At 44.4% G+C, this 22,415-nt stretch overlaps 1 protein-coding gene across 1 annotated transcript in view; it reads right to left on the bottom strand.

Annotated features, from left to right (window-relative positions):
* Positions 1-22,415, bottom strand: part of KCNK4 (potassium two pore domain channel subfamily K member 4) — a 66,393-nt gene that overhangs the window by 5,306 nt on the left and 38,672 nt on the right. Inside the window, exons 4-5 of the mRNA XM_040408915.1 lie at positions 21,647-21,833; positions 10,698-10,837 (exon numbers count right to left, since the gene is read on the bottom strand). Of these exons, the coding sequence (XP_040264849.1) occupies positions 10,698-10,837; positions 21,647-21,833 (327 nt within the window). The remainder of the gene's footprint in view (positions 1-10,697; positions 10,838-21,646; positions 21,834-22,415) is intronic.

Here is a 22,415-nt window from a genome sequence, read left to right as displayed (position 1 = left end):
TATCAGCTACACTATAGATCAATCTAACCTACACTGACTATCTCCCACTAACTATCTGTAATATATATATATATATATATATATATATATATATATATATATATATATATTAACTATGTAATGTAATTAAACAGTAAAGCACAGAGTACAGCAAGGACACTGCTGTCTATCTCAGAACTCCATAAAATTGCAGAAAATGGCTGCTGGGGAGGTTTTTTATATAGTATGGGCAACTTTCCTGTTGGTTGTTAGGGATATTGCTAAGCTCAGACAAAGACATTGCAGCCTTCTCATTGGCCCACAAGCAAGAAGGGAGGTTACTGATGAAAAAAAAATCTAGAATATTCCTGAATACGAATATATAGCACTATATTCTAAATCTTCGCAAATTCTCGAAGTGACGATATTCACGATTAAAATTCATGATTCGAATATTCGCGCACAACACTAGTCATCAATATCAGATCTCCATGCAAGCGCCGCTTACTTGTCTTACACCGTCTCCTGTGGATCGGTGGCTTGAATGGAGCTATTACTTGTATTACACTGCACTTCTGAGATGAAGTCTAGTGTAATGAACAGGAAGCGGCGCTCGCAAGGGGGCCGCCTTCTCTTCAAACAGCTGTTCAGCGGGGTGAAGAGTCTTGGACCCCCTGCCGTTATGATATTTATGACCTGTCCTGCCGATAGGTCATCAATATATGTCTGGACAACCCGTATAACACCTTAAAGACCAGGACTTTTCTTTTCTTGGATTTAATGACAAAAATAAATGCTTTTGTTATTTAGTTCTTGGCATTCTAGGGATCAAAACTTTTCTAATTGTAGCTCAACATGCTTGTATAAGTCTTTGTTTTAACTTTTATAATACTATTTTGGGTATATATGTATTAATGTATTCACTGATTGTATAATTGATATAAAATAAACATTTCTTAATACTGAGATTGTTAGTTAATTTGAATTAGTTCACTCAGTAATGCACTTGCTAACATACATACAGTACAGACCAACAGTTTGGACACACCTTCTCATTCAAAGAGTTTTCTTTATTTTCTTGACTATGAAGGCATCAAAACTATGAATTAACACATGCGGAATTATATACATAACAAACAAGTGTGAAACAACTGAAAATATGTCATATTCTAGGTTCTTCAAAGTAGCCACCTTTTGCTTTGATTACTGCTTTGCACACTCTTGGCATTCTCTTGATGAGCTTCAAGAGGTAGTCCCCTGAAATGGTCTTCCAACAGTCTTGAAGGAGTTCCCAAAGATGCTTAGCACTTGTTGGCCCTTTTGCCTTCACTCTGCAGTCCAGCTCACCCCAAACCTCCTCGATTGGGTTCAGGTCCGGTGACTGTGGAGGCCAGGTCATCTGGCGCAGCACCCCATCACTCTCCTTCATGGTCAAATAGCCCTTACTTTCAAAGTTTTCCCAATTTTTCGGCTGACTGACTAACCTTAATTTCTTAAAGTAAAGATGGCCACTCGTTTTTCTTTACTTAGCTGCTTTTTTCTTGCCATAATACAAATTCTAACAGTCTATTCAGTAGGACTATCAGCTGTGTATCCACCTGACTTCTCCTCAACGCAACTGATGGTCCCAATCCCATTTATAAGGCAAGAAATCCCACTTTTTAAACCTGACAGGGCACACCTGTGAAGTGAAAACCATTTCAGGGGACTACCTCTTGAAGCTCATCAAGAGAATGCCAAGAGTGTGCAAAGCAGTAATCAAAGCAAAAGGTGGCTACTTTGAAGAACCTAGAATATGACATATTTACCTAGAATATGACATATTTTCAGTTGTTTCACACTTGTTTGTTATGTATATAATTCCACATGTGTTAATTCATAGTTTTGATGCCTTCATAGTCATGAACATAAAGAAAACTCTTTGAATGAGAAGGTGTGTCCAAACTTTTGGTCTGTACTGTACATTGATCAGCCATAAAAAGATGTGTTTATTTCTTAAAAACAAGTTGATTCTACCAAAATTAAAGAATGAGATGCACCCAAATGAGAAGTCTTACAGTCAAGGCAATCTTCCTTTGGGTATGCAAATAGGTTTCCTTCCAAAAGTAACAAAAAGCCTCTCATGCCACCAAAGGTTAGGTATTAATGTTGAGCGAGCATGCTCGGCCAAACTGCTGTTCGGCTCGAGCATCGCTATGCTCAGCAGATCCGAGTGCTCGCCCGAATACTTTGGGTGCTCGAGTACAATTTAATACAATGGAAGTCAATAGGAGAACCCCAGGCATCCCCTGTTCGGAAGAGAAGAGGGTGTCTGGTTCATAAAAATTTTTATGGAAACCCCATCAAAATGGTTTAGAAACAGCATTAAGAGGATAGCTGGATGCGTCTTAGACTCCTATTATGTAAAACATACAATAGACAACCACACAAAGGCTGTATGCCAAAAGCCAGGTATGTGCAAGCCATCAATCTATCCATGAGACAGATAACAGCCAGCATACCGTACAATGGCAGCCTTGTGCACTATGAAATATTCCAAACCAGCTCTCATCTGACTGAGAGCCAGTAAACCTCAAAGTTATTTTGCATCTGTTGGATGGCTTGGGTGGACCTGCACACTTAGATCAATATCATTAGGGCGACAAAAAGTTTTCTGATTCTCCTAACATAATATTCAATAACCTTTCTATACAGTTTTGTCATGTAAAAACTCATTTGCATAAACATGGGCATATGAGAAAGACATGCAAATGAGCATAATCTGCCTTGTTTTTCAGCTGTCATAAGACTATGAAAACAAATAGATGGCGCTATTGAGTTATGAACAGTGCCATCTATTGGTTTCACAGTCTGGTGACAAGAGTAGACTAATAGTTTTGTCAGAAGACTATGAAACCAATAGATGGCGCTGTTCATAACTCAATAGCGCCATCTATTGGTTTCATAGTCTTCTGACAAGAATATTAGACTATGAGTCTTATGACAAGCTTATTATTATAGCCTTTTGCATGGAAAATTCGAAATGAAAATTCGTGGTTAGAATATTCGCGATCTACACTAGGATGATATCTGACACTGGGAAAGCTGGGTAATAACTCAGTGATAAAATCTGACACTGGGAAAGCTGGGTAATAACTCAGTGATAAAATCTGACACTGGGAAAGTTAGGTAACACCCATATTGTAGATCAGACAATGCTCCTGTGGGCTTCTGCGAATTAGCCTTTCTTTTTAAAGGTAAAAAGCTAATTTGGAAGAAAAGTTAATTTGCATATATTTTACACACAAACTAAAAGAAGCATTTTATGGCCTTATGGCCTACAATACTCCTCATGCTCACACTAAATTGTCGCTCTTCATAAAGAGAAATAGTACCCCCTTCCCCCCGGGTCCTGACCAATACCTCCCACCTAGCTAAGGCTGAGTTCACACTAGTTATTTGGTCAGTTATTTTGATCAGTTATTGTTAGCCAAAACCACGTGTGGGTCAAAAACACAGAATAGGTACAATTCTTTAAATAACACCTTATCTCTGAGTAGGCTTTACTACTGGTTTTGGCTCACAATAACTGATGGCAATAACTGACCAATAACTGAACTGTGAACTTGGCCTAAGCCATTTTTCTCTGCTCTGCACTCATGAGAGACAATCATTCTAAAACAGCTATTTACAGATAAGATACAGGCTTAGCTATTATCCAAGTTATGCTTCAAAGCCTGTTTAAAAGATAGGCATTGATTTATAGCATGGCTACAAGAGGCTTAGTTTTTTTTCCTTTTTGTAAAGAAAGGAGATTTATATATTCATCTTGCATTAGGGTTTTTAGAATTTACTAAATAAAATTAGAACTTAGGGCTCTTTCACATCAAAGTTCTTTATTTCCATTGTTCTGCTCCATTACAGGAGCAGAAGAACAAAAATAACGGAAGTGCTGGATTCAGTACATAACTCACAGGAACAGGGCCAAACAGATCCCATTGACTATAATGGGATGCATTTGGGAGAACACTTTTTTGGCAGAGAAAAAAGTCCTTAATTTCTTTACGAAAGTTGTGATGGAGTCCTCAATGTGCAGTACCCCAGATGAGGTATCTGCAATTCTTTATTGCTGCACTGCTAAGGTCAAGTACTGCATTTAAAGGTCACTTGTCACCTCTACTATGCTACCCTCACTGAGCGTTTCTAAATGTTCATTACCCTAAACATATAAATTACACTAAACATATAAATTACACTTTTAATTTAATTTGCAGAAGAATTCTATAAGTATTATGCATTTTTGTACTTCTCGCCTTTTATGCAAATTAACATAAAAGAGTCATATCTTACTTGTGTGACCAGAGAAGAGTCATATTTTCAAGCTCTGACTCATCTCAGGTTAATTTGCATATGTATCAAATCGTTTTTTTTACACAATAAAAGCACACAGAGCTATGGTGACTGGGTATTGCAGATGTGCTAGCGGCCATCTAGCAACCAATGTCCTCAGCTCTATACCCAAAATCCAGATGACAGGTTCCCTTTAATGTCATGTAATATGCTTCTATGTAACACACGCTCAGCATGTTCCGGCATGAGTCAGGTAGGGCCAGAGTTAACTATTCTTGCCCAGCCCTCTCAGGAGTTCAGGTGGGTGCGGACATTCAGCTAGAAGCGTCCAGAGACTAACAGTTCCTGGTGTGCTACTTCTACAGAAAAGTAGAGAGAATATAAAGGAAAATGTCAGAGTTACAGTGTATGAGTCAGCAAGGTGATCAGCGTCAAGTATTACAGGCCTTGTTGCAATGGAGGGAAAATGGGGTAAAGACACCCTGCAGACGTCAGGTACACAGTGGAGGGAAAACGAGGTACGATTTTGGCCAGTCATATTATAGAAAGTACAAATTACGGATATCGTGATAAATTGCTGTGGTTAGCTGGAAATCCCAGGATTAGAGACTGTGGCAGTAGAGAAAGTAACCTGAGAGCCATAACTTCCATCTACTCATTTGACTCTTACTTGGACATCTGTGTATGGATGAAGACTGAATGCACTATGACTCCCATTTGGTGCACAGTAAAGAAAGACTTTGGTTAAGTTTAATCAGGCCTGATTACTGGCTACTGCCTCACCGGAGAGTAGCACCTTGCACCCACTTGGAAAATAATATCCAGGGCACCCTAAGCAGGCATGGAGTCCACAACTACAGAAAGTGTCCCGATGGAAAATAAGTGCCCCTCCTTGACTGCACCGACCCCAGGGAGCAACGACCTGAGATAGGACATCATAATACTACCACAACACCATCAGGGCAACTACCACTCCCATCCTCTACACCGTCTCCCACAGTGCCTTCATGCAGTAGGACCCGAATTGTTGTTTAAACCCCTGGAAAATGACTTTATTACTTCTAACACTCATGGCGGATGGGCACCTTTCACTGATTCTCTGTGCAGCATGGCAGCGGCTTCTTCATTGACGACGAGACACAGGAGGAGCTCTTCGTTGGTCGATGCTCCGTGAAAAGGAGCTACCTACCACCAGCACGCCAAAACCTCTACAAGGATGACCGTGTGTAGTATACACTCATGGAGAGTTCCCGTGGCATGTTTGCTGCACGGATTACGATGTTACAGAAGCCCCTAGTGCCTGAGACCGCACCAGAGGTCTGGCCTAAAGACCATCTAGGCCCCTCTTTGCCTTGCGGCCTGTGGGAGACCACTCTATGGACCTTCCGCTATAGGCCCCTATCACAACCTACAGTGAGTCCGATGATTCTTGGTGTTTCCAGAACCCCCTACAGCCACTGTTCATGCCATCAGCAGGATCTCTGGGGGTGTGCGAACATCAGCATCTCCATGAGATCCCAGTATGTCTTGCCCTGAAAACTCCCTGTGGAGCAACAGGCCCAATAGAGGGTCATTTTTAGCACCAGGCAGCCTCCCAAATTCCTGCTGTCTTTGCCACTGGAGCCAGATATCCTCCATTCCTCTGATCCAGCAGGATCCTCTGGTCAGAGGGACTCTTCGGCATCAGCAGCTCCAGCATCTGCAGTTCTAATTACAGCCACAAGAGGGTTCCCATGCTCCACCGCTGTAGGATTCCAAATTGCTGCCCCTGCCAAAGGTACATAGGTCCTCCTGATAGACCTAGATGATGAAGATGACTACTCCCTCATCTAAAGAGACATTGGAGCCATCTTCAGGGACATTCTTCAAATGGGTGAGGCTAATTAGCCCTTGATAAGTCACTACATTTTCTTTGGCCCTAGTCAGTCCACCGTATTATACCCTGCTACCAAGACTCCATTATTCAACAAAAATAACCTGCGTAAGGTTCATGCAATGTTCCAAGCCACACACCCAAGTAAGGCTAGTTTCACAGTAGCGGCAAGGAACTCCATCAGGCTGTCGTAGTTTTATTCCGGCCGCCTCTCGGCATGTTTGCCGTGCTGCCGCCGGAACTCCGGCCCGCCCCCATTATAGTCAATGGAGCCGGAGCGGTAGTCTGGGGGCAAGCGTGAAACTAGCCTTAAATGTCACCTCCTTGAGATGTTTTTGCAATGTTTTTAAGAACTGCAGCTAGTGAGCGCTAGTGTAACCTTACACAGCCCCATTGAAGTGAATGGGTCCGGATGTGGACTAAAAATACATTCATGTGCATGAGCCCTTATACTGTGTTTCACCCTACACGTGACCCTAATATTTTGCCTGGATGTACAACAGGGCTCAGGAGTAAAAGCATCCCATGTATATTTGAGGCCCCACATGGTGATTTAAGCATTTTGCGCAGACAACTGTAAAGACTGTGAGATGAAATAATAAATAGAACCCCCGATAAATTACCCATTTTGGAAATTCTGTCCATCAAGGTATTAAGGGATTGAGTGAGCATTTTGATGCACCAGATATTTTTCAGAAATTCATGCACAGCGGACCGTGCAAAGTGAATATTGTAAGTTTTCCACAGATATGGCAATTCAGTACACAATATGTTGTGTCCAGCTGGTGCAATCGGAGACTCACACCACACTAGTTGAATTGATAGGCAGGTTCTACTGGGTGCGGAATTTCCTTAAATGTGGGTGTAGGCTGCCATATGGGCATATGGCAGGGTTCAGAAGAGAAGGAGCACCATTTGGCTTTTGGAGCATGGATTTTGATGGAATAGTTTTCAATGCTAGATCACATTTGCAGAGACCCTGAGGTTCCCTTACTGTTTTGTGGTACATATGTTTTGATCACTTTTTATTTTACTTTGTGGGAAGCAGGATACATAAATGCAGCAATTCTACCATTTCTATTTGGGTTTTGTTAATGCGTTCATGAATAATGGCATGCTATCTTTTTTCTGTTGCTCAGTATGATTACAGAGATACCAATCATGTTTTTGCGTCACCATTTTCTGAAACCAATGTTTTTTTTGGTGATTGTCTTGTGTGAGGGCTAGTTTTTTGGGGGATAAGGTAATGTAATTGGTACAATTTTGGGATCTCTTTATATAATTTTTGCGAGGTGAGGTCTGGCATAGTTTTGAATTATTTTTTTTTTACAGCATTCACCTGACGAGGTAGATCATGTGACGTGGCAATACCAAATACGTCTTTTTTTTGTTTGGTTTAGAATTGTACACAATAAAAGCTTTTTTTGTAAAAATGTTTTTTGATCACTCAATATTATGCTTTTTGTGAGGTGAAGTGACCAAAAAATTACTGTTCTGGCACAGTTTTTATTTATTTATTTATTTATTTATGGCGTATAACAATAAAAGCAGTTTGGGGGAAAATTATGTTTTATTTGTCTCCATTTTCTGAGAGCCATATTTTCTATATTTTTCTGGCAGATCTTTTGTTGAGGCTCATTTTTTGCGGGATGAGGTGACATATTCATTGGTCCTACTTTAGGGTGCATAGTACTTTTTGATCACTCAATATTACACTTTTTGTAATGTCATGTTTTTTTACTGCGTTTACCTGATGGGGTAGGTCATGTGCTATTTTTATGTAGGCTATCGTTAAGGACACGGTGATACCTAATATATCTATATTAATTTTTTTTACTTTATTTTATTTTTACATTTGTAATTAGAGGAAAGGGGAGCTTTGTTATACACTTCAAACTTATTTTTTATTTTTATAAAACACTTTTTTTTTTACCTTTGTCCCACTATGGGCTTCAACATATGTATTGTAGTACATTGAAACTTTTTCACATTGACAGTTGCCTATGAGACCCAGCCTGGGGGCTGAGCCTCATAGGCAGTGGCGTAACTAAAAATGACTGTGCCCCATAGCAAATTTTGAATGGGCTCACCCCCCGCCCCTCAGCAACTTCTTTGCAACCCCACTCCTGTGGCTAGTCCAGATCACTCTCTGAAATCAGGCCCAGCAGCCGCTCCGTCCGTTTCCTTCACGTGTATACTGTATGTCATGTCACTGTATATGCTTTCACTGTGTAAAATGTCATTGTATTATACTGTTGAGGGGGTCCTAACAATAAAATCTTTTAGTCCTCCTCCTGGATCGGCCCCTTCTGAGTTTGGGCACTATAGCAGCTGCTTCCACTTCCTGCTCATAGGCTTCTGTACATGACAGGCCCGGAGCCCTGTAAGGATTCCAAGTGCCATGACAACCATTGGCACCAAGCTATTGCAATGTGCAGAGTTGATGAAGTTAGAGAGGGTGCTCCCTCCTTCTGTATGCCCTTAGATGCCGTCGTCAGCATTGTCATCTAAAGAGTTATTCCACTTACATTGTCATTTTCAGAGATGATGGCGGATACAAGAGGAGCTTGGCTGTCAGTAGCTCCTGTGCTCGCTCCATCATTGTACAGTACATATACAGCTAATTGCAGGGAGTCCCTTCCTGATGTGCTGTATATGTATGGTGCATGTTGGGAAGGGGTTAAAGTGGTATTCAGGTTATATTACGTTTCCCCCCTATCCACAGAATAGACCAGTGGGAGTTCTAGTGCTGTGACCCTCAGTGATCACGAGAATGGTGGCCCTATAACCCATGAAACCTCCCAAAACAAACAGAGTGGCCAGTCAAGTGTGCGCTCAGCTGCGCCATTCATTTCTATGGGAGATCCGGAAATAGCCGAGCACTGTACTCAGCTATCTCCAGGACTCCCATAGAAATGAATGGAATGACTGAGCGCATGTCTGACTGGCCACTCTATTCATTTTGAAGGGCTCCATGGCGTAGGGGCCCCTGTTTACATGTATGTGGTCTGTGGGGGTCCCAGTGGTAGTCCCCCCACACAATTTAATAGTTATCCCATATCCTGTATCCCAAGGGACAGAGCTGGTTTTAGCTTAGTTATAGGCCTCATGCACAGGACCGTATGTATTTTGCGGTCCGCAAAAAATGGATCCTCAAAAAATACGGATGACATCCATGCGCATCCTGTATTTTGCGAAACAGAACAGCTGGCCCCTGATAGAACAGTACTATCCTTGTCCGTAATGCGGACAATAATAGGACATATTCTATTTTTTGGCGGAACGGAAATACGGACATACGGAAACGGAATGCACACGGAGTAACTTCCAATTGAAATGAATGGTTCCGTATACGGTCCGCAAATAAAACGGAATGGACACTGAAAGAAAATACGTTCGTGTGCATGAGCCCTTAGAAAGATTGTCATGTACTATATGATGTCCGTTTTTTTTTGTTTTTTTTACATTAATCTTGGGATAACCCCTTTAAGAGCCGACAGGAGGAAACCCATCACAGGAGATTCTGCACTTTGAGTTAGAGACTGGCCCACCAGAGTACTAGAGGATCCTCCGGTGGGCCCAGGCTGCGATACCATACTGGGCCTCAGGAGCGGACTGGCCATAGGTCCTACAGGGAAATTTCCCAGTGGGCTAATGCCCAGGAGGTCATCCAAGTGCTCCTCTGCGTACAAGGCAATCTGATGCTCTCAGCATTCATTAATGCTATTAACATCGGGTACTTACACACCTGGCCAGCAGCGGAAAGTGTCCTCCGGCATTCAACTGTATTGCTGCCCTTCTCTGCCAAACCAGAGACATAATGGGAAATGTGAGGAATCACATCAGAGGCGAAGAGGGAATCAAGATGGCAGACTACCCAAACCTGAGGCACTGCTGCAAACAGTGAATGGCTACGGCAGTCACGTCTGTGTAAAAACATCGTACCTGGGGGCCATGATAGATTGACTGATGGGGGACCCAGGAAGCGGTGGCACAGGAGTGGCAGGGGATACTAAGCAATCTTATAGCACTGCAAGTGTAAAACCTTTAGGAGTAAGGCTACTTTCACTCCTGCGGCACCAATTCCGGCCAGATTTCTCCAGATGCTGGATGCAACCGGCATGCCCTCCGGCCACAGTAACTATAATGGGGTCCAGGAGAGATCTAGCCGCAATCCAGCAAAAATGCAGAGAATTGGCCCGACAGAAACCGCTTTGCACAGTGTTTTTTGTCCAGCCGATTTTCTGCATTCTATGCCGCTACAGCCTGCCAGAAGGCTATACCGGACATGTAAAACTAGCCTAAACATCTCTTTTAAAGCCTCCTTGTTGGGGTCTTAGTGGTTGGATACCCACCATTTTATATGGTATATGTAGATTCTAAGAGCAAAGGAGCTCAGTTCCCATTCTCTTCAATTAAATCTGTCTGTCTGTCTAGATGTACACACACACAAACATATTCACAGGAGTACACAAAAAACATCATTCAGTCCTACAAAGTGGTCTTTGTGGCTTACCTCTGCTCGGGTTTTTTGCGACAGAACTCTCAGCCAGTTTCCTATCATTGTCAGAATAGAAGCAAAGTAAGCAAGGCCAAGCAGTATCCAGAACCAGACCAGCGGCTTGTACCAGGTGTGCTCATTTCCAGCACTATCACCTACAAGACAGCACGAGTGATGAGTATGTACAACGTGTTCCAAAGGTGGAAAACATGTTACGTTCATAATATATCATTTTTTTTATAACCATTCTAGTGAAACATTGAAAGTCAAAAATAAAATACAAAATTATTTGACCAGAGAACAATGATACAATGATGAATGAGTTAAACCCAGTAATGTGTATAATGTTTGCCATTCCCACTCATCTGGGTCTGTGTTCTGTGCTGTTATGTCCAACTGCAAAGGAATAGGAAAAGGCAATGACAAAGAAGAGTTGTATCTAGGAAGAGGGTCATTGGTCTCTTGCCGTTCATGACATGTTACTGCTGAGGCCAGTGGTTGGCCAGCGGTGGTGACAAGCATGTAGACAGCACATCACACTTCTGGTGTTCAGAAGCAGCAGAGACAGGAGCCACAGCACTGGAGCCTGGACCCATGAAAAGCTTAAGTGGAGTTTTAGCAGTATTACCCTCGCGAGACGCCCTGCAAAAGTTTTTTGTTTTGGTCAAACCCCTTTTTATGCATTCTTATTACAATGGTTACAATGGTAAGAATTATAAAAGACTTCAAGTCTTCAACCTTCAACCTACCCCATAAGTAGTCATCAAAGTGAATACCTTTTTGGTACATTAAAGAAGTTGTGTGGCCTAGGAGCCAAATTAAAGGGCTGTCTCACTTTAGCAAATGGCATTTATCATGTAGAGAAAGTTAATACAAGGCACTTACTAATGTATTGTGATTGTCCATATAGCCTCACCCTGCAATCCAGCAACGTTTGGTCATTTGGTCATGCTTGCACTCTATAGGAAAAGACAACAGCCTTTAGGCCCCTTCCACACGGTCCAGTTTTCCGCACGGGTGCAATGCGTGAGTTGAACGCATTGCACCCGCACTGAATCAGGACCCATTCATTTCTATGGGGCTGTTCACATGAGCGGTGATTTTCACGCATCACTTGTGCGTTGCGTGAAATTCGCAACAAGCTCTATTTTGTGCGTTTTTCACGCAACGCAGGCCTCATAGAAGTGAATGGGGCTGCGTGAAAATCGCAAGCATCCGCAAGCAAGTGCGGATGCAGTGCGATTTTCACGCATGGTTGCTAGGAGACGATCGGGATGGGGACCTGATCTTTATTATTTTCCCTTATAACATGGTTATAAGGGAAAATAATAGCATTCTAAATACAGAATGCATAGTACAATAGGGCTGGAGGGGTTAAAAAAATAAAAATAATAATTTAACTCACCTTAATCCACTTGTTCACGCAGCCTCTTCTGTCTTCTTCTGTGAGGGATGTGACCTTTGATGACGTCACTACATTCATCACGTGGTCCGTCACATGATCCATCACCATGGTAAAAGATCATGTGATGGACCATGTGATGAGCGCAGTGACGTCATCAAAGGTCCTATTCCTCACAGAACAAGACAGAAGAGATGCCGGCTGCGCAAAGAAGTGGATTAAGGTGAGTTACATTTTTTTTAAAAAAAATTTTAACCCCTCCAGCGCTATTGTAGTATGCATTCTGTATTCAGAATGCTATTACTTTCCCTTATAACCATGTTATAAGGGAAAATAATACAATCTACACAACCCTGAACCCAAACCTGAACTTCTATGAAGAAGTTCGGGTCTGGGTACCACATTCAGTTTTTTATCACGCGCGTGCAAAACGCATTGCACCCGCGCGATAAAAACTGAACAACGGAACGCAATCGCAGTCAAAACTGACTGCAATTGCGTACTTACTCGCGCGGGTTTGCCCAACGCATCCGGACCTTATCCGGACACGCTCGTGTAAAAGAGGCCTTATTGTTGCCCCGAACTGCGGGAGTATGCATAGGATGGCGCCTTTTCCTATAGTGTGCAAGCACGACCACTGCTGCTGGATTGCAGGGAGTTTGTAACCCCTGGATTTGAACAATGTATAATGCAATGAAAAAATGAATCAAGCCAGCAAAACTAAGCAATATGGACAACCCCGATACATTAGTAAGTGCCTTGTATTAACTTTGTCTACATGATAAATGTCCAAACAGCAAGATAATTTGTCTACATAATAAATGCCATTTGCTAAAGTGAGACACCCCTTTAACCTTTTAAAGACCAGGCCTATTTTAGTTTTTGCATTTTTGTCTTGCCGAAACCTGGCGGTAATGCCGGAAATTGGTTGGATCTCCACCGGATCCCATTATAGTCAATGGTCTCCGACGGTGAACGTAGTTAATGTCCGTATTCAGCTAGGCTGCATCCAATAAAACTCTGGCAAGTTGTTACTCTGCCGGAACAGACTTCAGGTGCCTTTACCGCAGGTGGCTCCCCCATTTTCCACTTTCATCCCTGTACAGGGATCTGATCATCTCTGCAGAGCAAGCAGCAAGCTGATACTTGTTGGAGTAGTCTACGTATAGTGACAGCTAACCCAGGCAGGTCAAAAGACACTGATGCATGGCATCAAAGGGGACAGGCAGAATTGTAGTCAGTGGACAAGCCGAGGGGCCCAGGGATCAGCATATCTGCAGGTCAACAGGTGAAATGGAGAACAACAGGCAAGTGTATTTTCCATTCCTCAGTTATTGTGAAAAGAGGGTCACTTTAACTGAACTTAACCAAAACATTCCTGTGACAAAACCCCTGTTTTAGGAATGCCCAGACTCTTGTATTTCTTCTGCTGTTCATGTAGTGAACCCTATTTCGCCCTTTAAATGTACACAAACCACCTCATCTGCCTGTGACGCAGTTAGCGAACACAATAGACATTAGCGAACACAATGGACCTTAGCGAACAATATGGATATTGCCCATGACGCAATCCACAAACACAATGGATATTGCCTGTGATACATTTAGCAAACACAATGGTCTGGGTCATCGACCGCATGGAACTATGTCCGGCCCCTTTATCCAATTATCTCCAGGATAGATTTTACTGTTCATGTGGAAATGTGTTATATCTTACTGTATATTGATTGGTCACTGTATTTTGTGTGCCTGTTCCCCACAAGGGCCCCGTGGGAGTAACCCTTGCTGGAGGACTTGATAAAAGGCTGAGCTGTGGCCATCAATAAAGTTTTTACCCCCTTCCTGAAGTCCTGGATCCTGTTTGTGGGGGATTGGGAGCTATATATTCACAACACCTTCGGATTTACTTGGTTTTCAGGAGATGCTGTACGGATTTACTCAGCTGGAGTGTAAGATATCCATAACAATTTCCTTTAAATGGGGTATGTCAACCCTTTTCCATATGCCCTATTAGAGGTTTTGGACATTACAGGGGAGGCAGCTCGAGATCTCCCTCTATGAGCAAAACAAAACGCTCTATTTATTTTATGCACATTGTGACATAGCGAGGGGTTTTGTATGGGAAGGCAGGTATTTTCCTCCCAACATGTGCAGCTGGGCTGGTTTCCAGCCAGGTGAGCTCAAATACCGGACCGGAGTTTAAGTGCTGGGTTTTGGCAGCACCTGGTTGTTCTTTAATAGGCAGCTGGGCTCATAGCCAGGGCTGTCTGTGTATGAGGCTTGTGGCTGGATGTATGCCTGCGACCTGTCTGGGAGGACAAGGGAACGACACCCAGAACTGGGACTCTTTATGCGGTACCCGCAGCATGGTGGGAAGTGAACATCAGGACTTGACCTTGTTATGCGGTACCTGCAGCAAGGTGTGAATGGAACACCAGGATTTAAACTAAGGTTACTTTATTTATTTTTGTTAACCTGCCAAGTGTGAATAAACACTGAACTGTTTAAGTTAAAGACTTTGTGGTTGCCTCTATACTGCGTCCGCTAACCTGTCTACCAGAGCAAATTCCCACAATTGTTGGCTTGGAGCGGGCACACACAGTGAGGCTGGCCTGAAAGCCGAAAAGTTTTTGTTTTTCCGGGCACGGGTGTATGTCTTATATCAAGCCGGCAAGGCTATGACCCGTGTCCCCTGACAAAATGGAGGCGGTCGTGAAAGCCCTCGTGGATGCTAACTTGCAGCAGCAGGAGGCTAACAAGCAGCAGCAGGAAACCAACCAGCTGCTATTACAGCATGTGATGGCGTTACAAGTGGCAGGAGCGTCCCACAACGTCCACGATGCCCGGAAAGCTGTCCGCGCAGCGTTCCCTAAGGTGACCCCCTCGGATGACGTCAAGACCTATCTAGCGGTATTAGAAAAGGTGGCCGTAAGGGAGAAGTTACCCCGAGACCAATGGGCTGAGGTCGTCGCTCCGTTCCTGGCGTCTGCACCCCAGCAGGTGTTTTTTGACCTACCAGATGATGAAGCTGCAACTACCCGCCCGTAAAGGGTGAGATTCTGGCAATACTGGGGGTGAATGTATTGGTCCGGGCCCAGTGGGTGCATCAGTGGGCATTTAACCCGGCTGAACCCACCAGACCGCAGTATTATGATCTGCTACACCGGTTGCAAAAATGGCTGCAGCCTGACATACTGGGTCCTACTGCTATGATGGACCGTCTGTTAGCTGATGTGTTCTGGAGGGCTTTGCTGTACCCTCTCCAGCACTGGATCGCCCAGGTGTCCCCTGAAAATGCCCTAGAGATGGTCGACCTGGTAGAGCGCTATGAGGCCACCAGAAATCTACAGGGGGGTTCTTTAGGGAGGGGGTCAGTTAAACCCCGGAAATCTCCACCCTCGACCTGGTGGCTAGTGCCAGAAAAACCTGCTCGGGATATACTCGTTACAGACCCAGCTTTGATGTCTGTTGGTGATGTCAAGAGCCTGGTCACATAAGGGCCGACTGTCCCCATCGGGGGAAACCCATGGACACTAACTATGTCTACCGCCCCTCAATGCATGCCAGAAGGTTGTGTGCAACCGGTACCCCCGAGACAATAGACAATAGTCACCTGTGCCAGGTGCAAGTAGGAGATACCTTGGCGGTGGCGCTGCTGGGCTCAGGGAGCCTAGTGTCCCTGGTAAGAGCTGCCCTGGTGCGGCCCACCAAGGATACTGGCCGAAAAGTCGGCGTCGTGTGCATCCATGGAGATTTAAAGGACTATCCCACCACCCTGTTGTCACTATCCACAGTGGCCGGCAGGTGGACTCATGAGGTGGCCATTGCCACAAAGTTACATTATGAACTAATAATTGGGAGAGACTTCCCCGGTTTCCTGTCACTGTGGCCTGAGGCGAGAGTCACCAATACCCATGAGACAGGGATATCCCTAGCAGAGTAGCCCAGCACAGGGGGAAGACCAGAACCCTGGAAACCTGAGACCGAAGGGCCAGCGGTAGGGGTGACTGCCACATCGGTGGAAGAGGGGGAGACAACCCCGTTAAGTGTGATGGTGGGAGACGTGGAGGATTTGCCCCCGGGTACGGAGACAATTTCGATACAGCACAGCACCAGGACCCGACTCTAGCTTGAGCCTGGGAAAATGTGGTAGTAGTTGAGGGTGAGCTGCATCAACCGGGGGCCGAGTCTATGCTCCCCCGTTTTGTGGTTCAACAGGAGATGCTGTACCGGGTAAATGAACTATGGGGTGAGCATATTGAACAGTTGGTGGTGCCCAAGGCATATCGCAAGCTCGTGTTGGAGTTACCTACCAACATGGTCTTGGGGGACACCTGTGCCAGCAGAAAATGCAGGACCGGATTCTACAGCGGTTTTACTGGCCCAGTTTGTTCAGAGAGGTGTAAGAGTATTGCAAGTCTTGCCCAACCTGCCAGATAACAAACCCCCAGCCACATTTCCGTAGTCCCCTGGTCCCTCTCCCGATTATTGCGGTTCCATTAGAGCGGATTGCTATGGATCTCATAGGCCCAGTACTGAAGTCCGCTAGAGGGCACCAACACATCTTGGTAGTCCTGGACTATGCCATTTGGTACCTGCGACATACCTCGGCCAAACTCATAGCCAAAGAGTTAGTGGAGATGTTTTCCCAAGTAGGCCTACCGAGAGAGATTCCTTTTATGTCAAAAGTTATGAGGGAACTCAGTAAACTACTACAAATCAAACAGTTGCGGACGTCCGTCTATCACCCCCAAACGGACGGCCTGGTAGAAAGATTCTCGCCCTTCGAACTGCTGTATGGCTGACATCCGCGTGGTTTGTTGGACATAGCCAAAGAGGCGTGGAATCAACAACCCACACCGCATAAAAGTGTGATTGAGTATGTCACTCGGATGCAAGAACGGATGGAGACGGTCTTGCCGCTGGTTAAGGAACATATGGGGGCAGCCCAGCAAGCTCAGAGTAGGGTCTATAATCGCCAGGCTTGGGTTCGGAATTTTAACCCGGGAGATCGGGTTTTGGTTCTGGTGCCAACGTTGGACATTAAAGGGATTCTGTCATCAGAATTTAGGCCTATAACCTAAACATATGGCGAGGTCCCTACTAATACACAGAATCCTAAAGTGACCTTATCAAATGCGCCTGTGGCTCTATAATCATATAAAACAGGTTTATATAACCTGTCACTCACGTCAAAATGTGTCCAAGGGGACGTCTCACGATGCAGGGTGCCCGGCTGCAGCCATCTCCTTTCGGTGCCCAGCGCCACCTTCTGAATTGAAATCTCCACCCTCCCTTCCATTAGAGCCGCCTACCTCAGTTCATCGTTCACTCCTGGCAGCGGCCTCGTTTTGCGAAGTGCGCATGCGCCGGCCGGCGCACTTCGCTAGAACCTGCCTTGGCCGGCGCTGGAAGGCGGCGCTGGAAGGCGGCGCTGGAAGGCGGCGCTGGGCACCAAAAGGAGATGGCTGCAGCCGGGCACCCTGCATCATGAGACGTCCCCTTGGACACATTTTGACGTGAGTGACAGGTTATATAAACCTGTTTTATATGATTATAGAGCCACAGGCGCATTTGATAAGGTCACTTTAGGATTCTGTGTATTAGTAGGGACCTCGCCATATGTTTAGGTTATAGGCCTAAATTCTGATGACAGAATCCCTTTAAGTTCCTGGCTAGGTGGCAAGGTCCCTATGAAGTGCTCGAAAAATTTGGGAGGTAACCTACAGGGTACACCAGCCAGGGCGGAGAATGCCGGAGCAGGTGTACCATGTAAACGTACTGAAACCGTGGAAAGATAGGGAAACCTGTACTGAAGACAGCCCGCGGCCAGGTTTTCTAGGGGAAGCGGTTTCGTGCCCAGAGTCTGATACGAGGGAAGCAGTTGCCACAGTAAAGATTGCTGACAACCTTTTTACTAAACAGACTCAGGAGGCCAGGGAGTTCGTCAGCAGAAACACGGATGTGTTTTCGAACCTCCATGGACGCACTTCTATCATCCGACATGACATTGTCACTGAGCCTCAGGTCAGAATCTGGTTGAAACCATACTGGGTTCCTGAGTCGCGGCGACAAGCCATCTCGGAAGAAGTGCAGATAATGTTACAGCTAGGTGTCATCGAGGAGTCAAAAAGTGAATGGGCCAGTCTGATAGTCTTAATACCCAAGCCGGACGGGACGTTACGATTCTGTAACGACTTCCGCAAACATAATGAGGTTTCCAAGTTTGACGCATATCCCATGCCCCAAGTGGATGAGCTTGATGAGAAGTTAGGCCAAGCCCGGTATTTTTCTGTTTTGGACCTCACCAAAGGGTACTGGCAGGTACCCTTGTCGGAGTCTGCCAAGGAAAAACGGCTTTCATCACACCAGAGGGGCTGTATCGGTACAAGGTTTTACCCTTTGTTTTACATCGCGCTCCCGCCACGTTTCAAAGGCTATGGACATTGTACTCCGTCCACATCATCGGTATGCTTTGGCGTACCTGGACGATATCGTTATCCACAGCACCGACTGGGAAAGTCACCTACCTAAAGTATAGGCTGTAGTGGACTCCCTTAGGAAGGCTGGCTTAACCGCTAACCCAAAAAAGTGCGCAATAGGGTTAGAAGAGACCAAGTACCTGGGGCATGTGATTGGGCGCAGAATTATCAAACCTCAGGTAAACAAAATTGAGGCAAATCGGAATTGGCCCCGACCTGTCACTACTCGGCAAGTAAAGTCGTTCCTGGAAATGGTGGGATACTACATGAGATTTGTCCCCCACTTTGCTACAATGGCCGCACCATTGATAGGCCTTTTAAAGGGACGCAAGTCAGTGATTGTCCACTGGAATGAGCAGGCGGAAAAAGGCTTTCTCCGCTTTCTCCCTGTGTGGATCCCCGGTTTTGGTGACGCCCGACTTCAAAGGAGAGTTTATAGTGCAGACCGATGCTTCTGAGGTAGGTCTCGGTGCTGTACTGTCTCAGGAGGTCAACGGGGAGGAGAATCCCGTTGTCTTCCTCAGCTGGAAGGTTAAACCAGCCGAGACCAGGTATAGTATAGTGGAGAGAGAGTGCCTGCCCATCAAATGGGCACTCGAGTCTCTCCGCTATTATCTGTTGGGAAGAAAGTTCCGTCTAGTGACCGACCACTCCCCTCTCAAGTGGATGAGCCAAGCCGAAGAAAGGAATGCTCGGGTCACCAGATGGTTCTTGTCCTTACAAAACTTTAAGTTTTCAGTGGAACATAGAGCAGGCTGGTTACAGGGAAACGCGGATGCCCTGTCCCAAGTACACCAGGTGAGCTCAAATACCGGACCAGAGTTTAAGTGCCGGTCTGGGTTTTGGTAGCACCTGGTTGTTTTTTAATAGGCAGCTGGGCTCAGAGACAGGGCTGTGTCTGTCTATGAAGCTTGTGACTGGATGTATGCCTGCAACCTGTCTGGGAGGACAAGGGAACGAAGGTGTGAATGGAACACCAAGATTTAAACTAAGGTGACTTTGTTTATGTTTTGTTAACCTGCCAAGTGTGAATAATTAAGGTAAATACTTTGTTGTTGCCTCTATACTGCGTCCACTAACCTGCCTACCAGAGCGAATCCCCACAGCATATATAGTGCCAATATATTCTACACCATTGTACAGATATTGTCATCATTCCCTCTCCCTACTGGAACTCTCTAAATTCCAAATTAAAGGGGTTGTCCGCATTTCTAATATTGATGACCTATCCTTAGGATAGGTCATCAAAATCAGATAAGTGCAGTTCTGAATACTGGAACACCCGCCACTCAGCTGTTTGAAAAGAACACACCACTTGTGCGAGGGCTGCCTTCTCACCATTGAGATCACAGCAGCGAGCAGTGTAATAACAGCTCTGCTGTCCCCTTCCCTTCAACAGAAATAATATGCAGCCGTCCCATTGAACTGAATAGGATGGTGAAGTTGTAATTACACTGCTCGCCGCTGTGATGTCAACGGCGAGCAGGAAAATTTTGAAGAGAAGGTAGCGCTCACATGAGCGCCACGTTGTCTTCAAACAGCTGATCAGTGGGGGTGCCGCCAGTCAGTGTGATATCTTCATGAAATGGAAGCAGTCAGGGATGAAATTCAAAAGTAACTTCTTATATTATTACTTCTACAGTTAGAGCTCCATCCTTCCATTCCTTAACTCTCAGCAAGACACCTTAGGCTACTTTCACACTTGCGGCAGTGTGATCCGGCGGGCAGTTCCGCCGATTTTGATGTGACTGAAAGCATTTGTGAGACGGATCCGGATGCGGATCCGTTTCACAAATGCATTGCAAGAACGGATCCGTCTCTCCGCTTGTCATGCGGACAGACGGATCCGTCTTGTATCTTTTTTCACATTTTTACCAGTCTGCGCATGCGCAGGCCGGAAGGACGGATCCGGCATTCCGGTATTTTGAATGCCGGATCTGGCACTAATACATTCCTATGGGGAAAAATGCCGGATCCGGCATTCAGGCAAGTCTTCAGTTTTTTTTGCCGCAGATTATCTTTTGCCTGATCAGTCAAAACGACTGAACTGAAGACATCCTGATGCATCCTGAACGAATTACTCTCCATTCAGAATGCTGAGTTTTGAGGTACTGTAACTACAATACCGGTCATTTAACCCCTCAGATGCCCTGTCAATAGTGACTGTAGCATCTGTGGGGTTAGAGAGAGGAAAGGTCTTTCTCTGTCCTTCAATTGGAGCCCCTGCAGCAAAATTGCAGGGCTCCGATCGGTTGCTGTGATGGCCTGGGCCCTTATGAAGGCTATTAGGCATGTCATAACAAGCTGCATGAAAAGTCATGCATGAGCCCTGTGAAAATCTTATAGACTGCAATAGTATTCTATTGAAGTCTATGGTATAAGAGATCAGATCACATTTACAAGTCCCCTAAGGGTACTAAATAAAGATTGTGAATAAAGTAAAAAAAAGATGGAAAAAAAATATTTTAACCCCCCCCCCACAAAATATTAAAGATTCAAGTCAACCCCCTTTCCCAATTTCACATATAAACATAAATGAACAATAAAAAATAAACATCATGGGTATCATGACATCTGAAAATGTCTGAACTAATAGGATATAATAATATTTATCATATGGAGTGAACGATGTAACAGCAAAAAAAAAAAAAAAAAAAGCCAGTTTGCTGTTTTTGGTCATGTTGGCTCACTCAAAAATTTGAATAAAAAGTGATTTTAAAAAATGAGCAAAAAATAAGCCCAACACAGCTCTGTAGATGGAAAAATAAAAAATGTTTTAAAGGTTTAATTTTTTAAAGCAGTAAAATATTATAGAAACTATATAAATTTGGTATTTATATAATTACAATGACCCACAGAATAACATCATCATGTCATTTTCGCATAGTGAATGTAAAAACAAACCACCAAAAACCATTGTGGAATATCATTATTTTTTTTTTAAATTCACTCCACTCTTGAAAGGAGAAGGAAAAAACGAAAATGAAAATTGACTGTGGGTTTTTGAAGTATTTCTACTTACACTTGTTAGACATGATTATCATAGTAAGGAATTATATAATCATAAAATCATTGTATACCTGCCACATAGTCACCAAAGCCAATTGTGGTAAGGGTGATAACTACAAAGTAAATGGCCTCTAGCAGGGTCCAGTCCTCGATTTCTTGGAAGACTAAGGTGGGAATAAGGACGAAGAGTAGACAGCCAACAAGGATGAAGAGTACAGCTGAGATAACCCGTACAATGGTCGGTGAGACACGCCACTTCTATGTGGAAATAACAGAAAATACAAGGGTAACACATCTGACATAGCAGAATTTGTTTTCATTCACAAATTTCAATCATCAACTTATAAATTTATCAGTAATACCAGCAGATGGACGGTAAGTGCAGAATGCATAACTCTGCTGGTTCTGTTTATTTGTAAAAACGAGTGCGTGCATGTGTGAACAAGGGCACTGCCCAAAGCAGCTAATCAGATCAAAGGAGTTAAAACATAATTTAATTTCAATTTCAAGAATCTTAGGGGGAGATTTATCATCTTCTATAACATTATTATAATGAAGGAACCACAGACACAACAGCATGTCCAAAATGGTGGCAAAAGAAGTCCCCTCGTTTTTGTTAGTACAGTGATCAGAACCAGGGGTGTAGCTAAATGCTCGTCGGCCCTGATACAAGAGTTCAGCTTGGGCCCCCCTTCCCTCAGTGCTTTGTGAAGAAAGAGACTCTGAACTTTACGTAGAGCGTATGGACCACAGAGGGCGCACAAAACAACTGGTCATATGACCGGTTGTTTTGTGCGCCCTCTGTGGTCCATACGCTCTACGTAAAGTTCAGCGTCTCTT

The sequence above is a fragment of the Bufo bufo genome, chromosome 10 (genome assembly GCF_905171765.1).
Source record: "Bufo bufo chromosome 10, aBufBuf1.1, whole genome shotgun sequence".
Lineage (NCBI taxonomy): Eukaryota > Metazoa > Chordata > Amphibia > Anura > Bufonidae > Bufo > Bufo bufo.
This window is presented reverse-complemented; position numbering and strand designations above follow the sequence as displayed.